The sequence below is a fragment of the Somniosus microcephalus genome, chromosome 4 (genome assembly GCF_052327205.1).
Source record: "Somniosus microcephalus isolate GS21.2 chromosome 4, FLI_Smic_1.0, whole genome shotgun sequence".
NCBI classification, from domain to species: Eukaryota; Metazoa; Chordata; class Chondrichthyes; order Squaliformes; family Somniosidae; genus Somniosus; species Somniosus microcephalus.
The window spans coordinates 280,109,073-280,134,813 of NC_140990.1; the positions used below are offsets into that span (position 1 = coordinate 280,109,073).

Sequence of the window (25,741 nt, forward strand, 5' to 3'; positions counted from 1 at the left end):
GCGCCCTGTGAATGAAGTATACGCCAGGCACCTTCTGGGGAGTCGCAAGCAACAACCTGGGGAATCGACTGAGGAATACCTCCAAGCACTGTCCGTGCTTGGCCGGGCCTGTGGGTGTAAGGCGGTAACGCCCGCTAAGTACACGGAGGAACTGATCCGGGATGCCTTCGTAGCAGGCCACAGGTCCAACTACACCAGACAGCATATAAATAGTAAACGGTAGTATGAGGTAGGATAGGGCCGATTAGGGACCAAAAGGGAGACCTACACATGGAGGCAGAGGGTATGGCTGAGGTTCTAAATGAATACTTTGTATCTGTCTTCAGCAAGGAAGAAGATGCTGCCATAGACATAGTGAAGGAGGAGACACTGGATGGGATAAAAATTGATAAAGAGGAGGTAATAGAAAGGCTGGCTGTACTTAAAGTAGATAAGTCTCCACGACCAGATGGGATGCATCCTAGGATGCTGTGGGAAGTGAAGGAAGAAATCGCGGAGGTACTGGCCATAATCTTCCAATCCTCCTTAGAAATGGGGGTGGTGCCAGAGGACCGGGGAATTGCAAATGTTACACCCTTGTTCAAAAAAGGGTGTAAAGATAAACCCAGCAACTACAGGCCAGTCAGTTTAACCTCGGTAGTGGGGAAGCTTTTAGAAACAATAATCAGGGACAAAATTAACAGTCCCTTGGACAAGTGTGAATTAATTAAGGAAAGCAAGCACGGATTTGTTAAAGGCAAATCATGTTTAACCAACTTGATCGAGTTTTTTTGATGAGGTAACAGAGAGGGTTGATGAGGGCAATGCGGTTGATGTGGTGTACATGGACTTCTAAAGTTTGATAAAGTGCCACATAATAGGCTTGCCAGCAAAGTTGAAGCCCATGGAATAAAAGGGACAGTGGCAGCATGAATACGAAATTGGCTAAGTGACAGGAAACAGTAGTGGTGAACGGTTGTTTTTCGGACTGGAGGAAGTGGTGTTCCCCATGGGTCAGTACTAGGACCACTGCTTTTCTTGATATATATTAATGACTTGGATGTGGGTGTACAGGGCACAATTTCAAAATTTGCAGATGACACAAAACTTGGAAGTACTGTATAGTGAACAGTGAGGAGGATAGTGATAGACTTCAAGAGGACATAGACAGGCTGGTGTAATGGGCGGACACGTGGTAGATGAAATTGAATGCAGAAAAGTGCCAAGTGATACATTTTGGTAGAAAGAATGAAGAGAGGAAATATAACAACTATCTCCATGTTTGTGTTTAGGCATTTCTGCAGGAATTAAATAGAGTAAAACAATTACCTCAACGAAGAGAAAAGCTCCCATCAATAACTGGTAAGTTAGCACAATAAGAAAAACTGTAGCTGGTAGGAGTTGATTTAGACTTTGACTAGAGGGATGCTAAATGTTTCAAATATCCATTAACATTTATACTGCAGAACTTCAGGAAGTAGCTTTGCAATCCTCACCCAGTTTATGTCCTGAGATAGTTTTAAAGCAGTGGACCCACATCCTTAAAACAATTGTTCATGTGCAGTTGTTTTCAAGCCACGAACAACAGCCTTTTGCCTGGGGTTGCAGCCTTCACTAACAGCTGATGAAGATCCATTTAGGTCCACAGTAGTGAAAGAGCTTTGCTGGTCTGTGTGAAACAGATATGAGCACTTCTGCTTCTCAGACATCTATGGGCAAAACATGTGCCTCTGATAAGTACAAGCAACACCGCTGCCAGAAATGCAGGCCTCTTTTGTTGGTGTGCACTATCTCCGGCACAAATACTACCTTGTCACTAACTTGCACGTTGCTATTGATGATAACGCAACAGAATAAATGAGGTTTCTTCGGAAACTGCCCTGATCAAAAAACGGCTAGAAATTCGATGAGTATTGTTGTATACCATTTTTTTTTGTGTAGAACCCTCTTTCCTGTATAAACCAACCCATCATATTTACATTGAAAATAAATTCATCTTTTAGATAACATTCAGCATTTCTTTTACCCCCCATAAAAAATGTATTTTTTTCTCTTAAATATGGGAGTTCAAACTGGGGTATGAACGCACAGTTGCCAGCTGCTCTCGGGTACCTGGACAAATAGCCTTTCTTCATGTGCAACCCTAGATAGCAAGTGTTGGTGGGGTATTTGACTATTTGGTATGTCTCAACTGAGGCAATCTCATCCTCACCCACATGGACTGTCCAGCAGGGGTCAATGGATAGTGACAATCATGGCTTGCTTTCTTTCCCCATTCTAGTCCAAAAATGCTGATGTACCAATCACCTAGCTGAGATTAGCATTTTCATCATAGACCAGTATCATAAACTTGGGGCCATCTTGAGCTGGCTCAGTGCCACATATACTCACTGAGCCACTAGGAGATCTCAATTCAGAAGTTAAGTGGCTGCATTATTCCAATGCGTATATGTAACTGCATTTTAATTAAATAATTAGACTACATACAGTTGCTAAGAATTTTATTCCAGTATTCTCTTCGCAGTTTTCAAAGTTTATTCTAATAAATTTGCCTACAAAACCAACCAGTGAAATTGAGCCTATATCTTAAGATCACATCTTTGGTGTTATGTCACCTGGCATCATTCTCTTCTGAATTCATCCATTGTCTCAGTTATTCTCCTTCCCTGATCAAGATGTGATTTTGCCAAAATGAAGTACAGTATTTTGTCTTGCTTTAGCTTGACAGAGGTTCTTTTAATTTAGGAACATCAGAGTTGGCCATTCAGCCCCTCCATTCAAATACCATTCAGACAGCTGATCTGTACCTCGACTCCATTTACCCATCTTATTTCCATATCACCCTAACCTAACAAAAATCTATCGATCTCGGTCTTGAAAGCTCCAGTTGTCCCAGCATCCACAGCTTTTTGGAGCAGAGTATTCCAGATTTCTACTACCCTTTGTGTGAAAAAAACACTTCCTGATTTCCCTACTAACTGGCCTAGCTCTAATTTTAAGATTATGTCCCCTCATCCTTGATTCCCCCATCAGAGGAAATATCTGTATCTACCCTATTGAATAGTTTTAACATTTTAAACAACTCAATCACCCCTTAATCTTCTATACTCAAGGGAATACAAGTCAAGTTTATGAAACCTGTCCTCATAATTTATCCTTCTAAGCCCCGGAATCTCACTGGTGGATCTGCGCTGCACCCCCATTAAAGCCAATATATCCTTCTTGAGGTGTCGTGCCCAAAATTGAACGGTGTACTCCAGATGGGGTCTGACCAAGGCTCTTGTACAACTGAAGCATAACTTCCTCCCCTTTATAATCTGCCTCCTTGAGATAAAGGCCAGCATTCCATTAGCCCTTTGGATTGCCCTAGTCACAATCCATGAGCAACTTAAGTCCCACACTATCTCAAGTAAGCTTTCTTGGGTTACCTCTAAAACTATAGGCTATAAATTCTCACAACTGTTTCAGAGCTATTTAAATCAATCGGACAGCTCTAATCATTGTCAGTTTGGAATAGAACGTTTAATAAATAGGTCAGACTATAAGAAGAAAACTATATAAAGACTAACAATAAAATAATAGTTTAGCGTAGATATTGTGAACATTATTTTCCTTTTGAGGACTTTGTCTATAAAGTTACGTAGCACAATGCAGTATATTTGCTTGTTCATGTACGTATTATGATAAAAACAGTAAATAACAACAACTTGCATTTATATAGCGCCTTTTAATGTAGTAAAATGTCCTAAGGTATTTCACAGGAGCATTATCCAACAAAATTTGAGACTGAGTCACATAAGGAGATATTGGGACAGGTGACCAAAAGCTTGGTCAAAAAGCGTTGTATAGGAATAATGAGAGGTAGAGAGGCGGGGAGGTTTAGGGAGGAAATTCCAGAGCTTAGGTGTAGGGAGCTGAAGGCACGGCAGCCAATGGTGGAGCGATTTAAAATTGGGGATGCTCAAGAGGCCAGATATGGAGGAATGCAGAGATCTCGGAGCGTAGTAGGGCTGGAGGAGGTTACAGAGATAGGGAGGGGCGAGGCCATGGAGGGATTTGAAAACCAGGATGAGAATTATAAAATTGAGCCGTTGCTTAACCGGGAGCCAATGTAGGCCTGCGTGCATAGGGGTGATGGGTGAACGGAGCTTGGTGCAAGTTAGGATACGGGCAGCAGAGTTTTGGATGAGCTCAAGTTTAGGTAGGGTGGAAGATGGGAGGCCGGCCGGGAGAGCATTGGAATAGTCAAGTCTAGAGGTAACAAAGGCATGGTTGAGGGTTTCAGCAGCAGATGCTCTGAGACAGGGACGAAGTTGGGCGATGTTACGGAGGTGGAAATAGACGGTCTTGGTGATGACGCGGATATGTGATCGGAAACTTATCTCTGGATCAGTTACGACACCAAGGTTGCAAACGGTCTAGTTGAGCCTCAGACAATTGCCAAGGAGAGCATGAATCAGGCTCAAGTGATTAATTCAACAGCAAATTTTAATATAGATTGACTCAACAGTGTTCTAATACAACCATCTTCAGATTACATTAAATGATAAACAAGAAATACAAGCAAGTATTACAACCTGGACTCTGGAGTGATCAGTGCCAACTCTAGGCTGTCTGTTCAGCTGTGGACTTCCGAATGTTCTGAGAATTCTAACTTTCAAAGAGGGAAAGCTCTATCTATATACTATTCAGCTGCCTCAGGCTACACGTACTCATCTCCTGTTCTTACCTTCTAGTCAGAAATTATTCCATCATTCTAGCTCTGCTTTAGCTGACTATGGGATGGTGGTGGCCTCATTCTCTTATCTTGGCTGGAGACACAGGCCTAGGAATTCGAGTAGGCCGGAAACCTGCCGGTGCCACTGCGTACCGCAGTTACCGTCCGCCTGCAAGAAGAGCACAGGCTGCACCGGTATTTTGGTGCTGAATGGATATAAGATGCTGGTATCCTCATACGTTATCCTCTTTCTCACATCCCACTTACCCCTCATCCCACAATATGTTCTGCTTTACAAGGTGCGCATGGTGTAAGCATGCAGCTCTTGCTTTACCGCCCTCCCATCACCACAACTCCACTCTTGTGCCTTCCTCATAGGAAATCCAGCTTACCCAGCCAGTGGGTGACTAAGAAGAGGGAGAAGAGAGTGAAGAAGAACACCATCACTCGATTTGAAACTCTCAGCCACCATCTCTTTGGTCGTCCTGCAAGACCATTTGCAGTGTCCCCCACTGAAAGTCAGCAGCCTTCCACCAGCCATGCTGCAGCCTCTGGGGTAGCACTGCGTGACATCAATGGGATAGGCAAAGGCACAAAAAAGACAGTCACTAAGGGAATGCATAAGGGTGATGAGTTAATTTCTTGATGTCATATTGGATGAATAGATGTGTAAAGTTGGATTGGAAATTTTGCTTTGTTGTGGCTTTTATTTCAACATTGTGGCTAAGAGGACGCTCTGATGGTCAATAACAGAGGGAAGGTAAGGTGTGGGACAATTGTTGAAAGGGGAATTGGGGTGGTGGTCACTGATCCGCAAGTGGATGATTTCATCCTGACCAGAAAGGGACTGTCTGCATTGCATCCTTCATTCCACTTCCTCCTCTTCTGCTTCTTCCTCTTCCTCGTCTTCCCCTTCCCTCTGTGATTGGATGCTGGAAATCTGAAACAAAAGCAGAAAATACTGGAAGTATTCAGCAGGTCAGGCAGCATCTCGACCTGAGACGTTAACTCTGTTTCTCTCTCCATGGATGCTGCCGGACCTGCTGAGTATTTGCAGCATTTTCTGTCTTCTCAGAGGCCTTCCTTTACCATCCGAAGCCTTGCAAGTGTCCAGCAGCACCCCCTGCACACTTTTAAAAACTTTTAACATCTATTGCACAAAGCCACTACTTCAGTAAAATATTTTAAAAAGTTCAAAAACTTAAATCCTAACTTATCTGAAAGTTCTGTGTGTCCTTTTAGGAAGCCCTAACAGCATCTCTGCTGGCCTGCTTCACGCACACTTTTCTGTGTGTAGTTAGGAGCCAGTGTAATGATGAGCGAAAACGTGCAAGTTAGCAGTCGTGACGTCAAATTAGGCATTGCGCACTGATTGACGTCACAATCTGCTAATTTACATTTCAGAGATCAGTGCTGTCAACTGCAGCGCTATGACCCTTACCAAATGGCGGCCCCTTTTTTTTCCAGAAAACCAGCATTAGCGGCCGCAAAATTTGTGCTGCCTGCTCATTATAATGATTGCAGCGATGATCCGGCGCTAAATGCGCTGCTGATTGGCTTAGCACTCGGCGGGGGTGGGGGGGTGGCAATTTCAGGTGCAGTCTAATGGCCAGTAATGTTTGGCCTAGGCTCTCTGCACTACTTAAAGGGGAGGTGCTTTGATGCAGCAGCACCTCATTGCCATTACAGACTGAAGCCATGGCACAGCTACAACAACACAGAGGAAGGTTTTCCGACACTGCTCTCGAGGCCTTGGTCATGGCAGTGGGCGTCCTGTTCCCACATGGTGACAGGAAGCCATCCAAGGCCACTTGGAGAAGGATCTGGCAAGAGATAGCTAGCTACGTCATGGCCAACAGTGTGGTCCCAAGGACGTGGATCCTGTACCGAAAAAAGTTTAATGACCTCACACGGCAGGCCATGGTGAGTGAAGGCTTAAGCAAATGTCATATCCCACCATCTGCACCACACCCCCATCACTCACCTACCAATAATCTCAACATATCACCACTCATACCTCCCAATCATGGCTTCACTTCACCCTCACAATTTTATCACTGCTGCAACATTCACACCCACATCTCACACATTGCACACACTGACAGCTGTTCAACTATGGCAGGCACATCACCCAAACATATTGCACCACACTCTGATAAACTTACCTTTCTTTGCAGGCCAAGGTGGCTCACAACCACCGGGAGCAGCGGCAAATGGGAGGCAGCTAAGCCACTTTACAGACCTTGAGCCAACTGGAGGATTTGGTGCTCAACACCATTGGAGGGGAAGTAACTGTGGCAACGGGCAAAGTTGAAGCCCTTGCTGACAATGCCTATGGTCATTCCTAATCCTTCTCACATCCCACTTCCCCCCATCCCACAATCTCCTCTCACTTACAAGTTGTTAATGTTGTATGCATAGATATCTTGCTTCCGCCAGCCGCCCCCCCTACAACCTAACTCTTGCGCCTTTCTGCTTTCAGATAACAAAGAACTGCCAGCAGGCCAGCCTGTCCCCGAAGTAATGGAGGAGGAGGAGAAGAAGAAGAAGACGACACACCGTCACTGCATCTGACACTCGCAGACACCAGCTCAGAAACTGGCCCTGCATGGAATGTAGAGGGTAGTACAGAGGCGGGATCTGCACATAGTGAGGCACCGGGCACGACCAGGGGAAAAGGATAGCTCGGGGACCAGCTCCTTGGAGGGCAAGTTTGCACACGAGTTTTGCTGCACACAACTCAGATGATGACCTCGATGGGGCAGCCTTCAGATGAAGGGTAATGGGCATGCACACCAAAATGCTAGGCGCCATGGCAAGCCTGCCAGAGAGCCTCTTGGCAATGTCGAGGAGCATGGAGGAATCTGGCTCCAATATTGGACGGAGCTTTGTGCAGAGCTTGGAGCCCAGGATTTCTAGACTGGGAATGATGGATAACTCCAGGAGAAACCTTGCCGACCCAGCCATGATGCTGCGTGCCATGGGCGATGTCACTGCTTCCATTGCAGCACAGGTGGAAGCGACCCAATGTCTCAGCGCTGCAGCGGAAGCGCAGACTGCTACCACACACGATCAGTCTGCTCTCATGCAGGCTCAACTTGCTGCCACCCAAACTCAAACTGCTGCCATCGTCACTGGGTTTACGAGTGTCGAAAGGGGCTTGCAGGGTGTCGCAGCAGGTCAGCAATCTGTCTTCCAACAGATTGCTAGGAATGCTGAGGCGCCGCCCCGGGGGAGTGGCAGTGAGCCTGTGGAGCAGGAATCTGCTGTCCTCTCTCAGGAAGACAGCATTCCTACTCCCACCACTGCCACTCTGTCATTGCCCTTGCTGCTGCTTATGAGCCAGCCAGCCCAGACTGCTGCCACCCATGCCAAGCTGGTGCAGTCTACAGCTAGGCCTTCTAGATCCAGAGCTGCTCGAGTTTGTCCTGCAAGGCCATCTGAAGCTTCCCGCACAGAAGCTCAGCAGCCTTCCACCAGCCATGCTGCAGCCACTGGGGGAGCACCAGAATAGGCAAACAAACACGAAATAGAGACACTAAGGGAATGCACAAGGGTGATGAGTTCATATTGTAATGTTAATTGAATACTGATAAATTTATTAATCTTGTTTTGAATGTTTGTTTTGTGCTGGCTCTCATTCAGCTTTGTGCCCAGGAGGACGCTGTGACGTTCCGTGGCAGAGGGATGGTATGATGGAGATATGGTGAGCAACGGGGATCTGAGTTTTCATTCACTGGAATCGGAGTCTGATGAGGCTTTCACAGACAGCCCGTTTAGAAGGGGGATCTTCCCTTCCTTCTCGTCCTTCTTTTCCTCTTGCTCCTCTTCCTCCTCCTCCTCCTTCTCCTCCTCCCTGAGGTGGTCCCGCAATCCCTGCAGGCAAGGTCTTCACCCTTATAATGGCCAATTGTGAATCATGCAGCAGACCAGCACGAAATGGGACACCCGCTCCAGCAAGAACTGGAGGGCTCCCTCCGAGTGGTCAAGGCAGCAGAACTGTTGCTTCAGCACTCCGATGGTCTGCTCGATGATGTTCCTGGTGGCAGCGTGGCTCTCATTATATAAGTGCTGGCAGGAGTGGTGTGGTTGCGGAGGGGAGTCATCAGCCAGGTGCAGAGCGGATAGCACTTGTCTCCGAGCAGCCACCCTCGAGTTTGACATGGTGGCTGGAAGATTGCTTGCACACCGGACTGACGCAGGATGAAGGCACCATGACTGCTGCCAGGATAGCGGGTATTGACCATCAGGATGCGCTGGGCGTGGTCGCACAACAACTGCACATTAAGTGAGTGGTGGCCTTTGTGGTTATAGAACATCAGGATTGGTATAGGTGCCCGCAAAGCAATCGATGGGGCCTGTCGAAGTTTCGACTGTTCAATAAGACTCTGTGAAACAAAGTGATCGACAAAGGCAGACTTTATTTAACTGCTTGCTAGCAAGGGGAGCTTCACGTAGGCAATGGCTATCGTGACTTCTCCGAATACATGGACAAAAACACCTCTTTTTATACACAAAGATCAAAACCTTTTATCACATGGTATGGTATTGAGACACAATTAATAACATTAAGAAAGAGATGAGTAAGGAATGTTTAAGGTCAACAAGAAGATGACTAAAGGGTCAGCAGAGCCTCGGTGTCTTAAGATAAGGTTAGTCAATAGATAATCAAAAGTCATGATGCAGGAATACCTTTAGATAAAGTTAATTAATTTTATACAATGGAGACGGTTTGTCTCTCACTTTGGTTCTGGACATTCATACGAATGTTTACAGTACATGTCCTTCGGTTATCATGCTTTTTGTTCTGCTAAGCTTATCTTGTTTATGGAACTGTCTAGCCTGCAAGCTACAAAGGAGTCACATCCTCTTCCTTAAACCGCTTCCTAATATGGTCTTGCTTGTTTCCCTTTATGCTATACTGTGCGAAGTCATTTTGATCTGCTGAAAGTTCCAGACTCACACTCTTAAATAAAAATGATGTGTGCTTACTTTATACTAATATGTGTGGATATATATTTCTATGCTGATGCACTTCTACAGGCCCTTTACTACAGGGAAGCCTGCTATCCCAGCAAAGCCACATGCGCACTCCCCCTGCTTCTCTCTGTTCAGAGAGAAGACAATATAGTCCCTTCTGGTGGAGAGCGCCTCTGTGACCTCCCGGAACCAGCAAAGGACGGCGAACTGGGAGATATTAGCTATGTCTCCTGCTGCAGATTGGAAGGATCCGCTGGCAAAGAAATTGAGGGCACAGTGACCTTTAGGGCAACTGGAAGAGCCGTGGTCACCCTGCTCTATGGCTGCAGGTCTGGTTGCAGGAAGTGACCACCTCCTTGGTAAAGCGGAGTCTCCTAATACACTGCTCCTGGCTTAAGCGGCGGTAAGAGAAGTACTCTCTGAAGACCCAAGGTGGGTAAGGCCTCCTGTTGAGGGCCTTCCTGGTCCTGTTCCTCCTCCCTCTCTGCGCATCTTCTCTTCGCTGACTCCGCTCCCTCACCCGAAGATACTCGAGCGCGAGGGGGCTGCAAGTAGAGCTGCCATGACTGTGAGCAAGTGTTGTGAGCAGAAGCCTTTAAATGAGAATGAAGGCGTTCTCCACTTGCACCAACACTCCCCGTCACCTCAGCAACTTGAAACAAGTTTAGAAAGCTGCAAGAGTTGCAGAAACTTAGACAGAGCCAGTCAAACTGAGAAACCATGTCAGCTGCAAGTTGTTGCTGATGATCCTTTTAAATAGCGCTGCTGGAGGCTCCTTCCTGCTACTGAACACTTGGTCAGCTGGTCAGTACGTAGAGCGGCGAATGCGAAAATGGCAGATCGGGCATCAAGTGAGCGTTGCTGGATGATGGAGGAGAGGCGTTGGAGTAGGATGGCGTGGTCAACCATGTCAAAGACTGCAGACAGGTCGAGAAGTATAAGAATGGATAGTTTACCATGGTCACAGTCACATAGGATGTAATTTGTGACTTTAATAAGGGCTGTTTCTGTCCTGTGGCAGGGGCTGAAACCTGATTGGAGCGATTTAAACTTGGAGTTCCGAGAAAGGTGGGCACGGATTTGGGAGGCCACAACCTGTTCAAGGGCTTTGGAGAGGAAAGGGAGGTTGGAGATGGGATGGTAATTTGCAAGGACAGAGGGGGTCAAGGGTGGGTTTTTTTTGAGGAGAGGAGTGATGATGGCAGATTTGAAAGGGGAGGGGGACAGTACCAGATGAGAGGGAACCCTCAACAATATCAGTTAACATAGGAGCCAGGAAGGGAAGTCGGGTGGTCAGCAGTTTGGTGGGAATAGGGTCTCATGGTCAAGCTGAGCTTGGTGAGGGCATGAGGGGAACTAGGAGAGAAACTAGAGAAAGGTTCTGTCTCATATTCCAAAAGTAGTGCTTCCGTAAGTAGTATTGTGAGCATTATGTTATGTAACTAATTTAAGTATAATGGGCATTAACAATCTACCATCATGTGGAGAGCCTTACTAACCAATCGAATTGACAGTTTGCCGCCTCAGGAAAATAGATTATGTTCCCATGCGCTCATGTTATGTGCAAGGGAAAGCTGTCAAGTTTTAAAATAGAAAAGTTACCAATGCAAATTACTGAATCAAAGCTCAGGGAAGTTTACTTTGGCAGTTCAAAGTATGTCTGCCAATAAATTGAAATGAATGAGAAGATGTAACAGTCATTGGAATAGTGTAATTGCACTAGGAAAAGCTTTTACTTACAATGGCACCAAATAAGAAAGGAAGCCTGAAGGAAAGGGAAGTGGGAATGGTTGAAGGAAAAAGTGCCATCCAAAGTCGGTTAGCAGCCCTCCTGATTTATAGCAATGAACAGCAGGTGGTAGTGGCAAGCGGGAAAAGCAATCTAAAAGTGACTCCATCAACACATGAACGTAAATCACATCCATTTTCTAAAGTAGAGATCCAACTCACGTAACACAACATGGAATGCTCCACCGCACAAGTGAGTCCCACCCCAACCAGTGAGCCAAACATCCAACTCCTTCACTCGCTGCACCCACTTAGCAGGGATAATTCCCCCGCCCCCGAGCAATGATTCCTGCACTCCTCCAAAATAGAGCTAGGATTCACAACCCTGCTTTGAAAAAAGATTAGCCTAACACTGAGCAGAAGCCCCTCTCCACACCATGCAGACATTAAGGCATTCCCTCATGAACAGCTTTCCCCAACTCAGCAGACATTGAGCCCCAGTGAGCACAATTATCCCCCCATATATGAAAAAGCAAGGCACAATCCCCTCATTGATATGGAATCAGGAACAACTCTAGCTCCTTCCAACCCCTCACTCAGAAGCAACTCTGAGCCAAATACCTACAATCCCCTGCCACCAGAGAAGAAAAAATCTCTTAGAATCATGGAATCATAGATACTTACAGCACAGAAGAGGCCATTTGGCCAGTCGTGCTTGTGCCGGCTCTTTGAAAGAGCAGTCGTGCTTGGTCCCATATCCCCACTTTTTGTCCATAATCCTCTAAGTTCCTCATCCTCAAGTACCTGCCCAACTCCCTTTCAAAATTATTGATGGAATCCGCTTCCACCACCTTTTCAGGTGGAGCTTTCCAGATCCCGACAACTCTGAGGGGGAAAAATTTCTCCTCATCTCCCCTTTAGATCTTTTTCCAATGATTGTGAATCAATGACCTCTCGATATTGACCCACTCGCCAGAGGGAATATTTTTTCCCTATTTACTCTGTCAAAACCTCTCACTATCTTGAAAATGTCTATTAAGTCACCTCTTAACCTTCTCTGTTCCAAGGAGAACAATCCTAACTTTTCCAACCTCTCCTCATAACTGAAGTCCCTCACCCCTGGTAACATCCTGGTAAGCCTCCTCTGTATCCCTTCTAATGCCTTCACATCTTTCTTGAAATGCAGTGCCCAGAATTGTCCACAATACTCCAGCTGAGGCCTAACCAGTGATTTATAAATTTCTAGCACGATCTCTTTGTTTGTATATTCTATTCCTCTACTTATAAACCCAAGTAACCTATATGCTTATTTAACCACCTTATCAACTGGCTCCCCACCACCTTTAAGGATTTTTGTTATGGACCCCGAGCTCATCTACACTTTTCAAATCGTGCCATTTATAGTATACTATCTTTCCATATTAGTCCACCCAAAGTGCATCACTTCACACTTCTCCGCATTGAACTCCATCTGCATGCAGATGGAATTCAGCCTTGGTGCAGTGCAGCACCTCCCTCCATGCCCCCACCCCCCACTGAGTGGAATATTGGCCCTGGCCCAGTGACAACCAAGCTTACACCATCCACAATCACTCTTCTCTTCCACCCTTGTCCTCCTACTTCTCTCCCCTCCCCATCCTTGTCAACCTCCTCCCAACCCTTCCCCTTCCTGTGTCCTCATTTTACCACCCCCCCAAAGAAAAGGGCCCTGTCCTAGTGCCATCTACCCCTTTATTGTCTTCTGTTCTCTCTCCTCCATCTCTCCCTTTCTTGTCTCCATCCCCTTCTCTCCCTGTCACTCTGTTTCTCCTCTCCACTTTCCCCTCCTATCTCCCTCCCTCATCTAGGTCCCATTATCTTGACCCTTTCTACTGTTCATGACCTGAATACTGGACTTGCTCTTGACTCCCATGTGCAATGCCACAGTAGATCAACAATAAATTTGATAGTTAGTCTGAAACAAGGTCTGGTGCTTTTCAAGTTCCTGTAGAGGTGTGAGATAGATTTAGTAGCCAAAGGAAATTTTAAAGTCAAGATTTCTATTTGTTATCCTGGGAATTTTACCAAAACTTACTGAGATAAATGGACAATAGGCAATTAGGCTATAAGGATCTAAAACACACCTATGAGAGTAACCTAAAATTAGGAAGCTAAAGTATTTGGGATAAGAAGAGCAGAAAAGACCTAAAAACACAACCAGTGATCTCCAGCCTTGGTAATTTTGTTCTGATTACAGGAATATATGTTGTGTAAATAGACCATTGAGTAATAAAATGCTGACCAGCCCAGGAATAATTTAGCAGAAGAGTTAGCAATTATTTCCCCTTTCTTCCATTAATATTATGTGTATTTTGAAAGTCTATCCAACTAAAGATAATATATTGTTCTGATGAAGGGTCATCGACCTGAAACGTTAATTTTGTTTCTCTCTCCACAGATGCTGCCTGATCTGAGTATTTCCAGAATTTTCTGTTTTTATTTATAATATATTGTATGTTAGGCATATACAAATAATATATAAAATAGAAAGCCTCAAAATCAAAGTGCTCTACAATTACAACTCGACAAAAAGGTTTCTGCTTTTTTATGTTATCTTGTATTGTTTATATAGATTCAACACCTTTCAAACTTGATCAGGTGGAAGGAACTGAGCTAATCATTAAACTTTGTGGTAAAGATTATCCCTTTCTGGAATGTGCTCAGTTTTGGATCAATAATATTCTATTACCTCAAGAGCATCTCATCATAGAAAATAAAAACATCAGTTACTTTACAGCAGCTGAACATGAAGTCTTATCGGCCCATCAAGAAAAGAACCAGATAGCCATGAAAGAAAAAGTGAATGAAATGGGGACCATCATTGAACTAAGTGGACCTCGATTTCAGATGTTAAATGTAGCACTTCGTATAGAACACTTACTTTGCGAACTGCAGGAGGAAATGGCACAGGTGATAGAATGTGAACTTCTACAGTCCCTAGTACAGTGGGTCTATAAAAGTGGGGATCAGATAAATGAATATGTTGACCCTGACAACTTCCTTTTAGAAAAGGCCTTCCTGGACAAGAAAGTGTTTGTAAACATTGATATGAATGGTACTAAGCAGACAGTATATTTACAAAGATTAATGGCATTGAATGATCAAAGGGATGAATTTAAAATTGAAAGAATCGGTGAGTAAACTGGGTCCTTGATTCAGTAAAAAGTTAACAGATTTGTTCTACAGCTTAGTTTAATACATTTAATTATTTTACATTTAATTATTTCACCATCAGAACTCCAATTTCTTAGCTTGCATTAGTTTCTTGTGACATAATTGTACATGGCTTTTTGGCAGAATCATATAATGATACAGCACAGAAGGCGGCCATTCAGCCCATCTTGCCTGTGCCAGCTCTTTGGTAGAGCTATCCAATTAGTCCCACTCCCCTGCTGTTTCCCCATAACCCTGTAATTTTTTCCCTTCACGTATTTATCCAATTCTCTTTTGAATGTTACGATTGAATCTGCTTCCACCACCCTTTCAGGCAGTGCATTCCAGATCATAACTCGCTGTGTTTATAAAAAAAAAATTCCTCATGTCTCCTCTGGTTCTTTTTCCAAATCTGTGTCCTCTGGCTACCGACCCTTCTGCCACTGGAAACAGTTTCTCCTTATTTACTCTATCAAAACCATTCATGATTTTGAACACCGCTATCAAATCTCCCCTTAACCTTCTCTGCTCTAAGGAGAACAACACCAGCTTCTCCAGTCTGTCCACATAACTGAAGTCCCTCATCCCTGGTATCATTCTAGTAAATCTCTTCTGCACACTCTCTAAGGCCTTGACATCCTTCTTAAAGTGTGATGCCAGAATTGAACACAATACTCCAGCTGAGGCCTAACTAGTATTTTATAAAGGTTTAGCATAACTTCCTTGTTTTTGTACTCTATTCCTCTGTTAATAAAGCCAAGGATCCCTTATGCTTTTATAACAGCTTTCTCAACTTGACCTGCCACCTTCAAAGATGTGTGTTAAATGTTGTGACATCTCAACTTAAACTATTTTATCAGTGGCCCCAACAGGACACTGGATTTCCATCAGTTGTAATGAAATTTCAAATTTTAGATTTGTTTTTGCTCCGTTTCATAATTATGTTCCAACAATTTTGAGTTAATCCTTTAACAGAATTTGATGTTAATTAGTATAGGTTACCTTTGTTTTGTTGATTTTCAAAATGTTTCTGCTAACTCTTTAGTCCACTTCTATTCCTGTTGAGGAGTATTTTTACATACTCAGTTGCTGGTGTGTGTTTTATATTTTATATTGAGGAAACTGAGGCAGACAAATAGAAGGGACCTCATTCATCTGTTGCCTGGTTTTCCTGTATCTAATTTTATAGACTTTTCAACCATTAGTTGCATGTTATCCCAGTTCCTTTCATGTGCAACTCGAGCTTCAAGTGCTCTAAAGATGATAATTGTGGTTGGTGAAGATTATTTGAAAAGCTTAATCTAAGACCTCTTCAAGTATGTCCAAAAGGCTGTCATTATGAAGTCTCCATTTAGCATCTCTGCTTACTTTTAATAGTCATATTCTAGGTGCAATTTGAAGCACCCACTACATCCTTAGGTGCTAGACAAATCCCAGTGCCCTCATCAGTTACTTCCAGAGCAACTTGTGTAGCATGCTGGAACAAGGGCCCCAACATAGATTCACATTGAACTATCCTTAATTATATTTAAAGGAGAAAGAGCTTTAACTTATATAGAATATTTTGTGTCCCCAGGATTTACCAAAGTGCTTCACAGCCAATGGATTACTTTGAAGTGCAGTCACTGTTATATAGATGATTACAGCAGCCAATGTATGCACAATAAGGCCCCACAAACAGCAAGTGTGATGATGACCGGTAAATCTGTTCTGGTGGTGTTGGTTGAGGGATAATTGTTGGTGAACTCCTCAGCTGTTCTTCAAAGAGTACCATGGGATATTTTACCTATATCTGAAAAGGCAGGCGAGACTTCAGTTTAACATCTCGGGTGAAAGATAGTGCAGCAGTACTATACTGAATTGTCAGTGTAGATTGTATGTCCTGGAATAGGGATTGAACCCATGAACCTCTGAATTGGAGGCTATCAACTGAGCCAAACAGGCATATTAAACCTGCAAAGCTAGAAAAACCTTGTGAACCAGCACAGTTTACAGCACAGAAGGAGGCCACTTGGACCATCGTGCCTGTGTGGGTCTTTGAAAGAAAAATCCCAAACTAATCTCACTGCCTCACAGCCCTGTATTTTTCTCTGTTTCAAATATTTATCCAATTTTCCCTTAAAACAATTGCTCTGATCAGCAATCCTCTGTGGCAAAGCATTCCATGCACTAACAACTGTCTGTGTAAAGAAATTCCAACTAACTGCTCATTTCACTCTCTTAAGTTTAAATTGATGGGCTCCTGTTGTTGACTCCGCAACCAAATGTAGTCTTTCTCTAGTCACTATCAAAACCCTTCATATACTAAATCTCTTAACCGTATTGCATCTGTGGAAGTATCTCAAGACACCTTTCATAACCATAGTTTTCCATCCTTGCCATCATCCAGATGAATCTACATTGTACATTTTCTATGCCTTTAATGTTGTTTCTATAATGGGGTGCACAAAACTGTATAGTACTGTAACTGTGTAAACAATATTTTGTACAAATTTACTATGACTTTCTTACTCTTGTACTTTATGCCCCTATTTGTAAAACCCCAATTGCTGTTGCCATTTTATGGCTTTGTCTACCAGTAGTTGTGCTTTTAGGGAATTATGTATTTCAACCCGTAGGTCTCTCTGCGCATCCACACCTTTTCAGCACCTTTCCATTGAGTAAATGCTCCCATTCATTGATTTTCATTCCAAAATGTTTAACATCACACCTATACACATTAAAATACATCTGCCCCCTGTTTGCCCATTCTGCTAACCTATGTCTTCCTGAAGTTTTTTCAAGTTCTTCTCACTATTTGTCAACCCCCTACTTTTGTGCTGCCAGCAAATTTCAAGATTGCCCAAATCATCTCTATATACAGTGGATCAGCACTGCTACAGTGAAGTACAGCACTTCCAACCCTTCTCCAATCCAAACAACATTCATTTATTCTAACTTTGTTTTCTACCCGTTAACCAACTTTCTATCTAAGCTGCTAGATTTCCTCTTATACCATAAGCATGAATTTTACAAACCTCTTGTAAGACACTTTATTAAATGCTCTCTGAAAATCCATGTATACAGTATCGCAGTCCTGTTATCATAGAATCATAGAAATTTAAAGCACAGGAGGCTATTCGGCCCATCTTGTCCGTGCCGGCCGACAAAGAGCTATCCACCCGAATCCCACTTTCCAGCATTTGGTCCGTAGCCTTGTAGGTTATGGCACTTCAAGTGCATATCCAAGTACTTTTTAAATGTGATGAGGGGCTCTGCCTCTACCACCCCTTCAGGCAGTGAGTTCCATTCCCCCACCATCCTCTGGGTGAAAAAAATTCTCCTCAAATCCCCTCTAAACTTCCGACCAATTACTTTAAATCTATGCCCCCTGACCAGTCCATTGATATCTTCCTGCAGTCTGCAGCTTTCTTCTTAATTATCAACCAATGTTATCTATTAAGAACATAAGAAATAGGAGCAGGAGTAGGCTATTCGGCCCCTCCACCCGGGGCTCCACCATTCAATAAAATCATGGCTGATCTTCTACCTCAACTCCACTTTCCTGCACTATCCCTATCCCTTGATTCCCTTAACATCCAAAAATCTATTGCTCTCTGTCTTGAATATACTCAACGACTGAGCCTCCACAGCCCTCTGGGGTAGAGAATTCCAAAGATTCACCACCCTCTGAGTGAAGAAATTTCTCCTCATCTCAGTCCTAAATGGCCGACCCCTTATTCTGAGACTGTGACTCCTGGTTCTAGACTCCTCAGCCAGGGGAAACATCCTCCCTGCATCTACCCTGTCGAGCCCTGTAAGAATGTTGTGTTTCAATGAGATCACCTCATTCTTCTAAACTCTGGAGAATATAGGCCTGGTCTACTCCATCTCTCATAGGAAAATCCCCCCCCCCATGCCAGGAACCAGTCTGGTGAACCTTTGTTGCATGATGCTAGGCTAACTGGTCTGTAGCTCCCTGTTTTTTCCCTCCTTACATAGTGGGGTTGCATTTTCTACCTTGAAATGCACAGGAAGTGTTCTAGAATCAATGGAATTTTGGAAAATGACAACTAAAGCATCCACTATCTCTATAGCCACCTCTTTCAAAACCCTAGGATATAGGCCATCAGTTCCAAGGGATTTGTCGGCTTTCAGTCCCATTAATTTCTCCAGTACTATTTTTTTAATAATACTAATTTCTTTCAGTTCCTCATTCTCGCTAGATCCTTGGTTCTCCACTATTTAAGGGAGGTTTTTTGCGTCTTCTGTGAAGACAGACACAAAGGGCAGGAATTTAACTCCGAAGTTGGGTTGGAGGTGGGACTACAACTTTAGGGGTTGTAGTCCCGCCTCCATCGAGATGCGGCCAATCCACGTGATTTTAACTTGATTGACCTTGTTGAGCCCGCCCAGCGGGCTCAGCAGGCCAATTAAGGGCCACCCGGCAACAGGTGACGTCACAGGCTGAAATTTCATCTGTCAAGAGCTTTTAACAGATGAAATATCAGTGTTTCACAGCTGTTTGAAGCTGTCAAACATTGACAGTCTTACTTCTAACCTGAGTCCTTCTCCACAGACTCAGTTAGAAATCTCTCCTGCACAGTAAGCTGAAGGCTGTCACTTTTGACAGTTCGCAGCCATTTTGCTTTCTGTGCCGGTGAGATGAGAGACTCCCGGAACCTAAAGGAAGGAAGGCTGAAAAGGTATGTAAAACTTATTTAATCACTTTAGACACACCAAACACACTTACCTTTGCACTCATGCACACATCACTCACCTGAACACTGACATCTCGACCCCTCCAAGTCCTTTAACCCGATGGCCCACCTCCTCTAACTTGGCGTGGTTTGGAGCCGTCGGGAATCCCACACTTCAACATCAAAAATAGGGATTAGGCTAATAACTACCTGTTAACAGGTAGTTAATTGGCACTAATCCCTTCCCGCCTCGGGTAGGTGGGTCCCAGTGCGGGGCGGGTACCCGTCTCCTTTGAAACTGGCATGGAGGCGGGTTTGGGTGCGGGAAGGGGTCAGGACCCCTGATTTCGGGATTTTAACCCACCCCCACGCCTCCAATCCCGACTCCATGGCACAATGAAAATCCTACCCAAAGTATTTGTTTAATTTCTCTGCCATTTTCTTATTCCCCATTATAATTTCTCCTGTCTCAGTCTGTAAGGGACCCACATTTACTTTCGCTAATCTTTTCCTTTTTACATACCTATAGAAGCTTTTACAGTCTGTTTTTATGTCTCTTGCTAGTTTACTCTCATCCTATTTTCCCTTTGTCAAGTTCTCGGTCCTCCTTTGCTGAATTCTAAAAATTGTCAGCCTTACTGCTCTTTTTGGCAACATTATAAGCCTCTTCCTTTGATCTAATACTATCTTTAACTTCTCTTGTTAGCCACAGTTGGACCACTTTTCCTGTGGGGTTTTTGTGCCTTAAAGGAATGTATATTTGCTGTAAATTATGTATTAATTCTTTAAATGCTAGCCATTGCTTGTCTACCGTCATACCTTTTAATGCAGTTTCCCAATCTACCTTAGCCAACTCTCCCCTCCTACCTACATAGTTTGCTTTGTTTCGATTGAAGACCCTAGTTTCAGATTTAACTAAATCACTTAATATAAAATTCTATCATATTATGGTCACTCTTCCCCAAGGGTCCCTTTACTACAAGGTTATTGATTAACCCTTTCTCATTGCGCAATACTAGATCTAAAAAATCCTGTTCCCTAGTTGGTTCCTCAACATACTGATCTAGAAAACTATCTTATATACATTCCATGAATTCATCCTCCACACTATTACTGCAAATTTGGTTTGCCCAGTCTATATGTCGATTAAAGTCCCCCATGATTACTGTATTACCCTTGTTACATGCGCCTCTAATTTCCTGATTTAAACTCTACCCTACATTACAGCTGCTGTTTGGGGGCCTATAAACATCTCCCACCATTGTTTTCTGCCCCTTGCTGTTCCTTAGCTCCTCCCAAACTGAATCTACTTCTTGATTTTCAGAGCTAAGTTCCTTTCTACTGTCTTTATCCCATCCTTTATTATCAGGGCTACCCCTCCTCCTTTTCCATTTTGCCTATCTCTTCTAAAAGTTAAGTATCCTGGATTATTTAGTTCCCAGTCTTGGTCACTTTGCAACCATGTCTCCATAATGGCTATTAGCTCAAATGTATTAATTTCTATCTCCGCTATTAAGAACATAAGAAATAGGAGCAGGATTCGGCCAATCGGCCCCTCGAGCCTGCTCCGCCATTCAATAAGATCATGGCTGATCTGATCCTAACCGCCAATCCACTATCACAGAAATTCATCTATTTTGTTTCAAATGCTTCACGCTTTCAGATATAGTGCTTTTAGCTTTGACTTTTTTGTATTTTTCCCTGATGTCACCTTAGTCCCTGATGCCCTATTTCCTTTGTTACTCTTTGTCCCTTCCTGATCCACTCTGCTTATTTTTACCCAAAACTCTGCTCTGCTCTAGAGCCTTGAAATTTCTATCCAAACTCATAATGAACCCAGATTAGCACCAATTCCAAGAATTATGGGCATAGCTTTGCTCCATGTTATAAAAGGAAAAAAGAGAAACAGAACAGTTGTAGGTTCAGATACCTAATTATACCAACATTAATAGATTAATACTTCCAGCTACCAATTGAGGGATTGGCTTGCTATTTTTAGGAAATTAGTTATGAAACAGCAAAGTGTGTAGAAAACTTTACTGTTGATGCTGGTCTAAGACAACCTGAAAAATTTGTGTTTCAACATTTAAGGTAACAAAAAATTCTAATCATGAGAATGAGACAAATACATTTGATCATGAGTAATCCTTTATATACCGAGAAGCTTTCTGTGCACAGTAGAGTCCTGATTTGTGGACTTTTTTAAAATTACAAATGTATGCAGTGAATGTTTTTCTAATGGTCACTTGGGGGGAATTTTTCGGGGAGTCAGCGGGTGCGTTCGGTGGCGGGTTGACTGGGAAATTGTTTTTTGACAGCCGGTCGGGACTCCGCTGTCAACCCGCTGCCACGTGTCATTCCCAAATGTCATGTCTGCCAGTGCTGAACAGACCCGACACGCAGCGGCGGGGGGAGGCAATTCAGGTCATTATGACCTTGTTAACAGCCCATTAAGAAGTATTTTGAGCTCACCTTTACATTTTACGAGGTTGCCCAGGGGTCCACACTGCTCGGAAATCATGTCAGGTAAGCAGGTTGGGGGTTGTACGACCATGGAATCATCTCATTACTTGACAGCTGCAAATGTGCTATAAAAGCTCCCATCTTACAGCTGTTCACTTTCCAAGCTCAGAAGCTGTTGCTTACTGCATTTGGAAGACAGATTGAGCTTTATGCAGGTTGCAAGTGTTTGGAGTAAACTCTGTATCCAGTGTCACCTCATTGAAACAACCTCTCTCACCATTGACCGATCGCTTCTGTCATCTCAAGTGCACCTGCTATCTATTACATCAGCATCGATGCCCTTGAAACTATCTCACCTTGGTCCCCAGAATCCCACCACGATCAGCCCCAACACCAGCAGCACCAACAACAGCACCAACCTTCTCCGCAATTAACTGATGTTGCACAGGGCATCAGCACCCGAGCACATTGGTGCCCGGGAGGCCAGGGATGGAACCAACCCACAGCAACACCATAAAGCATCCCTACCTTGGCCAAGCCATTCCTTTCACACTCAGGAGGGGCACTGTTATGTCTCACCATTCACTGCAACTCACTAAGCCACTTCCAAAGGTGTGCACAGACCTGTCCAAGAGTGCAAAGTGTTGAAAATAAAGGTTTTAATGTTTGACAGCACATTAACAGAAACTTTACATGAACATGGCATAAAACACCCAAGTGCATATCCTTGTGTGTTGTTAGTTGGTATGATTGCACTAGGATGAAGGTGAGTATGAGGGGTGGCTAGTGAGATGGGGAAGTGATAATGTAGATAGAGAGGGATGGGTGGAGGTGCAAGGTAAGTTGGTGTGAGTAAGGATGTGCAGAAGTAGGGTAGGGAAGGCAGAGTGATGAGAGGCACAGCAGGATGAGGTTGAGTGTGGATTTGTACTAACATTTTGTGACGGGATTGAAGGCCGATAAATCCCCAGGGCCTGATAATCTATATCCTAGGGTACTTAAGGAAGTGGCCCTAGAAATAGTAGATGCATTGCTGGTCATTATCATTATTCAAAAAAGGTGGTAGAGAGAAAATGGGGAATTACAGACCGGTAAGCCTGGCATCGGTAGTGGGGAAAATGCTAGAGTCCATTATAAAAGATGTAATAGCAGAGCACTTGGAAAACAGTGACAGGATCGGACAAAGTCAACATGGATTTACAAAAGATAAATCGTGCTTGACTAATCTGGAATTTTTTGAGGATGTAACTGGTAAAACATAAGGGAGAACCAGTGGATGTGGTGTATTTGGACTTTCAAAAGGCTTTCGATAAGGTCCCACATAAGCCATTAGCGTGTAAAGTTAAGGCACATGGGATTGGGGGCAAGGTATTGACTTGGATAGAGAACTGGTTGGCAGACAGAAATCAAAGAGTTGGAATAAACGGGTCTTTTTCCGAGTGGCAGGCAGTGACTAGTGGGGTACTGCAGGGATCGGTCCTTGGACCCCAGCTATTCACAATATATATTAATGATCTAGACGAGGGAACTAGATGTAATATCTCCAAGTTTGCAGACGACAAAGCTGGGTGGGCGTGAGTGCTGTGAGGCGGATGCCGAGAAACTCCAGGATGATTTGGACAGGTTGGGTGATTGGGCAGAAGCATGGCAGATGCAATATAATGTGGATAAATGCGAGGTTATCCACTTTGGTGTCAAAAACAGGAAGGCTGATTATTATCTGAATGGCAATAGATTGGGAGAAGGGGAAGTGCAACGAGACCTGGGTGTCCTTGTGCACCAGTCGCTGAAGGTAAGCATGCAGGTGCAGCAGGCGGTTAAGAAGGCAAATGGTATGTTGGCCTTTGTAGTGAGAGGGTTTGAGTACAGAAACAAAGATGTCTTGCTGCAGTTGTACAGGGCCTTGGTGAGACCACATCTTGAATATTGTGTGCAGTTTTGGTCGCCTTATCTGAGGAAGGATGTTCTTGCCATGGAGGGAGTGCAGCGAAGATTCACCAGGCTGATACCTGGGATGGCAGGAATGACGTATGAGGAGAGATTGGGTCGATTGGGCTTATACTCGCTGGAGTTTAGAAGAATGAGAGGGGATCTCATTGAAACATATAAAATTCTGACAGGACTGGACAGACTAGATGCAGGAAGGATGTTCCCGATGGTCGGGGAGTCCAGAACCAGGGGTCACAGTCTAAGGATAAGGGGTAAGTCATTTAGGAGAGAGATGAGGACGAATTTCTTCACCCAGAGAGTGGTGAATCTGCAGAATTCTCTACCACAGAAGGCAGTAGAGGCCAATTCATTAAATATATTCAAGAAGGTGTTGGATATATTTCTTAAGGCTAAAGGGATATGGGGAGAAAGCAGGGACAGGGTACTGAATTTGGATGATCAGCCATGATCTCATTGAATGGCGGAGCAGGCTTGAGGGGCCGAATGGCCTACTCCTGCTCCTATCTTCTATTTTTCTATGATCAACTGAGATCATTGAAAGATTTGCACCACTGCAGCCTGGTCCTCCTGATGACATCCCTGCTTCTGTCCTGTGTGATGTGCAACCAGGCTGCATTGGTCTCCTGGGGAGGTCTCTTCTTACCTTTGGAAGGGAAGAGAACCTCCCTGTGTGCTGTGACTCCCTCCATCAGCATATGGAGGGAGTCATGGGACAGCCTGGGTGCAGCCTTGCACCTCTGTGCAGTGCTTGTCAGTGTTTGCAGCACCTCAATTCTGTAGAACACTGACAGCACAACTGTCAAAATCAAATTGTGCATTGTCCCTTTAAGGAAACGGGCTGATGATGCATCATCAAATGATGTCATCAGACCCGCTTTCTTCACTTGGCTGGCAAATGTGCTGGGCGGATTTAACGAGCCCAATCAGGGAAAAATCATTTGGGACAGCAGTGGGGTCGGGACCCAGCCTTCGACGTCGCTCTCCATGGACCCACCGAGGTTGGTAAAACCCAACCCTTGGTTTTCCTTTATCATTCAATAGAATAAGTAGGTTGGTAGACATTAAATAAGTAAGCACGCTTAAAGGTTCATCAGACAACTGACTTTATACTTTCATTTATTGGTCTGTACTCAGTAGTTATTGTAGTTGTCAGTTTATTTTATATTATAAAACCACACTAATTTATATTCTTTCCAGGTATGTGCTGCTGTGTTCTGTATCTTGACCCATAAGAGGATTCTGTGTATGTATTGATTGCAAACCAATTGCACATGAATTTCTTTAAAAGTGATGTAATTGTAAGGAAAAAAATGTACAATCACTTGCATTAATATTTTGATCAAATATATGGAGACCAAACAGCTGCAGCTACATGACGCTAACATTATGCTAACTTTTTTTTTAACCATTTCTTAGTTCAGGGGGAAGACGATTACTTGAGGAATTTACCAAGTAACTGGGGTCCAATTCAGAGTTCAGTTTTTTGGAAAATACCAATGGATATGACCAGATTGGAATTTCAAAAGCTAATCAGTGATTTTGCAGATGCAGGTCTCACCATTGTGAAGGTAAATGCAGTTGGTTTTTCAGGAGTACTTTCAAATTGTTTAAATCTGTCGTCTTATTGAACAAAACAAAGATCACAAGATAAGTTTGGATGAAGAAAGCCCTTCAGCCCTTTTGATCTTATCCTTCTACAATACTAACTTTAATGCCTTTCTTGTTTTTTATTTGTTTATGGGATGTGGGTGTCGCTGGCAAGGCCAGCATTTATTGCCCATCCCTAATTGCCCTTGAGAAGCTAGTGGTGAGCCGCCTTCTTGAACCGCTGCAGTCTGTGTGGTGAAGGTACTCCCACAACAGTGCTATTAGATAGGGAGTTCCAGGATTTTGACCCAGCGATGATAAGGGAACGGTAGCGTAGTGGTAATGTCACTGGGCTAGTAACCCAGAAGCCTGGGCTAATGCTCCAGATGTGTGAGTTCAAATCCCACCATTTAAATTCAGTTAATTATATTTAAAAAGATCTGGAATAAAAAGCTAGTATCAGTGT

The 25,741-nt window shown here is 43.8% G+C and overlaps 1 protein-coding gene across 1 annotated transcript in view; it reads left to right on the top strand.

The window, feature by feature from the left end:
- Nucleotides 1-25,741, top strand: part of parp9 (poly(ADP-ribose) polymerase family member 9) — a 79,225-nt gene that overhangs the window by 30,965 nt on the left and 22,519 nt on the right. The window contains 2 exon segments of the mRNA XM_085984228.1: nt 13,931-14,576; nt 25,105-25,256. Coding sequence (XP_085840354.1) covers nt 13,931-14,576; nt 25,105-25,256 — 798 coding nt within the window.